Raw genomic sequence first — 6,035 nt, 5'->3', positions numbered from 1 at the left:
AAATCATTCTAATATGCTGATTTATTATTAGAATTATCAACAGTTGTGCAGCCAGCAACAATAAAGTTACGCCTTCTTTCTTTGCGTGAACGTTTGGGCGGCGTTATGCAAATCTTCTCACATCGTGACGTAGACATGTGGGGTGTGTTAGAACGAGCCGTTTTAGGTAGGCGTGGCTGACTCTTAACTTTTATAAAGAATATCTCTTTGGATTTGAGACTTTAGTCTTTGCAACTTTACAGATCTTCTTTATGCACCAAGAGCTTGTAACACTCCAAAGAGAAAGGAAAAATTGAAATCGCATCATATGACCCCTTTAAAAGTTCAGATTCAGGTGGACTAAAAGAAAAATGGCTAATTGTGAATTTATATAGTGCCACTATTGCCTCGTTAATGGGTTTACAATTGGCCTCAGTGTTATGCTAATTCTACAAACATTCAAATAAGCATATTTCAATCATGACAACTCTCAGAACATTTTAGCATGGTAATGCTAGCCAGCCATATAAATGCAAGGCAGTAAGCTCATTGGCTGCATATGCAGCATGAACCAGTCAGTTTGTGCCAAGTCGTTTAACTCTCTGAATATCATCAGTTACGTTAACACCCCGTCAGAATGCGCCATCTAGAGTTTCATGACTGAACTATATATTTAAACTACTAAAACCACTTTAAATAAAGCTGAAATAAAACTTAGCTTAAAACTAAATACTAAAATGGACAGACAAATCAGAAAAAGAAAGAAAACCCCACTAGCTTGATTATAAATATACATGTAAACATATACCAGGGTATATTATCATTACCATGGTATAGTTCACATGCCAAATAAACATGTTAACTAGCCTATTGTTATCATGTTACAAAACAGTAGCATGCCAAACACCATGGTACTGTTGTGTAAGTGCATAATACACATGCAAAAATTAATCAACTAACTCTTTCTCGTAACTTTCACACACTCTGACACACACTCAAGTGGTTCAAGTTGAACAGTGAAAAAAAGTGAGTAACTCAAGCAGATGGCTGCAATCACAAGAAACCAGTAAACACCGGAAGAGTCCTCAGCTTTTACAAGCTGATTTAAGTTTATGAGACAAGAAAGAGGCAAACAATTCATGTATCTTGTGCCTAAAACCTTCCCAACTTATCACGAAACTTTACTGACTTATCACACATTTTCTCAGTTTCACTTCATAATTACGAGTCTGTCAGAGTGTGTAGGAGAGTGTGTTCATATTCTTCATTTTTTTGTGTTTGTGTGTGGTGTTTTTGGTTTTAGGAGGAGGCCGAGGAGCATCATGAAGTATTTATAGATGTAAATTAGCTCCCTGTTTCCCTCTCTCAGCCCTTTCAGCGCTGCCTCATAATTGGTTTCTTTCTGTTGAAATTCTCCTTAACAGCACATGAATGTTGTTATATCCTAATGAGACAGATTAGAATTTCAGGTGTGTGTGTGTGTGGAGGGCTGGACTGTGTGTGTCAAGGGGGTGGCTGCATTAGGGGATGCTGTACCTCAGAGCAGATGAACAGAAGTGAGCCCACAGATTGCCAGACTGATGCCTGATCAAGTAACTTTTTTTCTTTCTCTCCAGTGTTCAGTGCTGTGTGTGTCTACTCTCTTCTCCTGCTTCTTTATCAGACCTTTTCATATGTGATTCTGTGCTGTAGCTTGTTTTTTTTGTTTGTTTTTTTTAACTTTTTGACAAGTACTTTGGAAAATGAAATTTAGATCTATCTATCTGTCTGTATGTCTGTCTGTCTGTCTATCTGTCCGTCCGTACATCCATCCATCCATCCATCCATCTATCTATCTATCTATCTATCATCTGCCTGTCTGTGTACATATGTGTGTCTATCTGTCTGTCATACCAAATGCTACATCAAATTTATATATTATTAGTAACAGAATTTCACTTATATTTCTAAAGAATTGCAGTGGAGTTGGAATCAGATTTTATTTAGGCATTTATTATAAGATAAATATTCCACTGTCAGGATATCAAATACAGTTTTTATTTTATTTTAGCTGATGTTTATCATGAAGGAAAGAAGGATTTTTTTGCTCTATGCAAAACTAAAAGGTTTCTTAAGTTCATAAGGTTTAATAGCCGTATGGATGTTCTGTTGGGGAAGTTGAAACATGGGCTTTAAATTGTGCTTGGAAGATTTTCCTGTCACTGCCTCTGTGAGTAATTGGTCAGTGTAATTGCAAATGTCTGTGCTAAGATGTATATCACATATTTAATGGGTGTATTTTGCTTGTTTGCACATTTTATTGGGCTGGTTATCATGTCTTCCCATTGCTCCATACTCTGTGGGATGGATTATTGTTGTAAAGTGTAATTTAAGGTAATTGCAAAGTGTATTATTGCAAAGTTTTTCTCATTTATTTTTACTGAGATGTACAATATGTGAGTAACATTGGCTGATTTGCATTTCTGTTTTTCATTTGTGTTTATGTCAGTGTGTAAGTTATTAATCAAGTATGTACTGCATAAAAGCTATATTGCTATATATATCTCCATCTTTCTATTCTTTTCTTTTCTATCCCAGAGATTGGCTGATTTCTACACAATCCATTATGCCTGCCATTGTAAACCTGCTCTTCAACACGGTCTCCACCAACACCACCATCTCCTTTTCTCTGGTGCTGCCTCTGGTCAGCATCCTCTCCCTGCTGGTAGGGGTCGGAGGTCACCTGCTCATGTGGTTGGTGTTGATGCGTAACCCACGGCGTCGTTCAAAGCCCAGCTCTGTCCTCCTGTTAAACCTGAGTTTTGCTGATCTGTGTGCTCTACTCACCCTGCCCTGTGTGCTACTAAGCGCTAGCTCTCAGAACTGGCAGCTGGGAGGAGGTGTTTGTGTGTTGTTGAGCTTCATGACCTCCCTGACCGCTGGAGTGGACATCTTCAGCCTGGCTGCCCTTTCTGTGCTGCGTTATCGAATAGTGGCTCCCTCGACACGACCCCCGGCCACCCCTGCGCAGGTGTGAGTATCTGAAGGAGCTAAAGAAAAACAGTTGTAAAAAGGGAAAAGTTATATTTGTGAAAGAAATGGAGAAATATTTTATATATTTATATGTTTTTCTGTCAACAAAAAGTAAAGGAAGTGATGGACAAATATTTATTTGAAGTGGCTACTTCGGAATAGCTATGGTACATGTTATTGATCAAAGTAGATTTCAAGATTCACTAAATCTCACTTAAATTCTCTATATAGGCCTATTTCTTTAAATTATTCCATCACTGGAAAAAATGATAACTTTATGTTGATTCACTAACCACTCTGGGCAGCATGAATTTCCCAAAAGCATCGTAAACATATAAGTAGATCGCTTGTGCTAATGGTTTCTGCGATCTAACTAGGCTTATGATGCTTTTGGAAAACAAAGCCGTGATTGATTCAGTAAAGGATCCATCACTGATTCAAATTACGGTCTTTCTGAATGAATTGATTTAAAAGGACCGGCTCGTAAGAGTCATTTGTTTGTGATTTACGCTGTTTTTGATTCACTAAAAGTATCGACTCATACGAGTAATTTGTTCACGAATCAGAATGGTTAGGTCGCAATATGTTCAGGAAAGGCGAACAGCTCGCTCTTAAACGTGCTTTTATAGTTATTTCGCAGTATAAGAACTTTTTATTTCCTTCTCGCTTTCAATTTGAGATGCAAACTCGGGTATTTATTAGTTTATTTTGTAAATACTGACTTATTTTTGCAGCCGCCGTGTAAGAAAAGCTGAATGGCGAGCTTCCGCTTAAAAACGATCCAGGAAACGCCTGACACTGAGTAAAAATATACTTTCGCAATGCAAATCAATATGAGATGAAAATATTTATTTAAATCACAGTACTTTTTGAAGAGGATCGTTACTCTCATTTACAAAAAAGTGTATTACCATGACTGATGATATTATTATGGTAATGTATACAAACTGCCTTGGAATACCATAATCCTATGGTATATGAATACAAAAGTGCTGTGGTACTGAGATGGTACTATGGTACTTTGATATGTACCATGATAGAACTGAAATTCATGTCAAGAGAAGAGATAAGGTGGCGTCTATTATAGTTCACATCCAAAAAACTGCATGTATATTTATCGTGACTACTACCAAGGTGTAACACATTCAAAATACCACAGCAATACATTTTTGTAAATGTAACACACAATACCACTATATCAAAATATTATGGTAATGCCATTGGGGATATAAAGAGGCATAACATATATTGAATTCTCTGTATCTGTCTCTCTATGTGGCCCACAGAGCTGGCACTGTTGCTGTTATCTGGCTGGTTTCCATTGCCATGGCCCTACCTAAAGTCACGTACATCCAGTTTGACAGTGGCTGCACGTGGTCGGTGGGCCGCGGTCACTGGCTGGGCTTCCTCGTTCCTGCATTTCTGGTGTATTACGTGGCTCCTCTACTCTGCATCGCCCTGCATTGCGGGCTCATCATCACACACCTGTACCGCTGCCGGGGCACTCTAGCCGCAGACCACCGCAATAAAAAAGCCACAGCCCTTCTCATCGGCTCCACGCTGGTGTTCGCCATCAGCTGGCTGCCTTATTACGTGCTAGAGTTTGTCAATGTTTTATCGCCGTCCCTTAACTCCGTCAGCTCACCTGAAAGCCCCACCTCCAGCTCCACCGCCCCGTCGCCGGCGTCAAGTACGGAGGTGTCTCTGCTGTGGGAGGTGGCCTCGCTGTCTGCCATTCTTCTGATTTGTCTGGCACCTTGCTGGAACCCGCCACTCTACTTCCTGCTATCTAAGCCAGCCCTGAGGCAACTGAGAGGGCTGCTACCCATCATGCACCAACACTGGAGAGCTGCTACCTTCCTACAGCACATAGTGCCAAAACACGCTCCCACACAGCCCCACTCACAGCCTGGGTCTCAACACGTTCCTCAGAACATACTAGCAGCAACGCACCCACAATGAGAACACGCGCACTCAGATCGACATGGTAAGGCACAGCACATACCTGCTTCACAGCAAAGCACACCCACACGCAGGCACAAAGTACACACACACAATGACAGGTACTTTCTGCCAGAGCATCCTCATCCCTCTCATGCTGGCTGAGATTGTGAGTTGCTTAGTAACACTACAGAGAGGAACAGAAACATAAGACCATGGACCTCTGCATTTATGGCTCAGCATCACATTTTACAATGTTCCAGCATGCCAGCTGCTCTCTTCCCCTTTTTCAAAATCTCTCTCTCACACTAAAAACGTATCACGGCAGATTTTTATCACCAACTCGGTCGCACTCGCACACATTAGCGTGTTCTCGACAACATATGTGTTCATTTTTAATTCGCTTGTGCGGTGAGTAATAGATTTGTGTGGGCTGGTACAGATTAGATTTGTGTGCGCTGGTACTGTATATCAGATAGATCATCTATAAAGGCTAAATGTAGTGCGTTTGAGTCTCACTTGCTGATCATTGATGTTATGAATCATCGATATGTGCTGTAATGAGTTTTTTGACAGTCATTGTCAGCCTTATGTGAAATGCAATGCACTGTGATTTCGGAAATGGGAAAAGTATATAAATATTTCCCATTAATGACAGAGGCATGGCTGAGAGAACTCAGCAGCTCTCAGAACTGTGTCACCTGCGGATGAGTCATCCTACTTCACAAGATTTTTTTCATTCTCTGCTGATATTGTAGCCAGTGTAATAAAATGTGGATCTGAATTGATCCGGCAATTTTTCTCCTTGAATTTCCATTCCCCATGCTCCTCCCTCCTAATCAGTTCATCTCTTTTGCCTGATCTGAACTGAGAGGAGGGATAAAAGAAAAGGATACAGAGTTGAAAAAGAAAAGTTTTTCGTTTACAAAAACGTACAGGCAGAGATGAAGACAGATGCTAATACCATGGTAATCTGATAAACCAAAACCATTATATTAGCATGGTATATGTCCCAAAACCATATATTAGCTAGTGCTGTTACCTTTAACTGAAGCTAAAACAATTTTTATTGTAATAAAAAATAAATTAAAGCTAAATAGATA

The 6,035-nt window shown here is 39.9% G+C and overlaps 1 protein-coding gene across 1 annotated transcript; it reads left to right on the top strand.

The window, feature by feature from the left end:
• The first annotated feature begins 3,675 nt into the window (after window positions 1-3,675).
• Window positions 3,676-5,283, top strand: LOC107738242 (uncharacterized). The gene is made up of 2 exons (XM_016549962.1): window positions 3,676-3,682; window positions 4,278-5,283. The coding sequence occupies exon 2, from the start codon at window positions 4,318-4,320 to the stop codon at window positions 4,951-4,953; it is 636 nt and encodes a 211-aa protein (XP_016405448.1). The 5' UTR covers window positions 3,676-3,682; window positions 4,278-4,317; the 3' UTR covers window positions 4,954-5,283.
• The last annotated feature ends 752 nt before the right edge of the window (window positions 5,284-6,035 follow it).

This window comes from Sinocyclocheilus rhinocerous, unplaced genomic scaffold (genome assembly GCF_001515625.1).
Source record: "Sinocyclocheilus rhinocerous isolate Xijiao unplaced genomic scaffold, SAMN03320098_v1.1 scaffold254, whole genome shotgun sequence".
Classification (NCBI taxonomy): Eukaryota; Metazoa; Chordata; class Actinopteri; order Cypriniformes; family Cyprinidae; genus Sinocyclocheilus; species Sinocyclocheilus rhinocerous.
The sequence above is the reverse complement of the archived record's forward strand: the minus strand, read 5'-3'. Positions and strand labels throughout refer to the sequence as shown.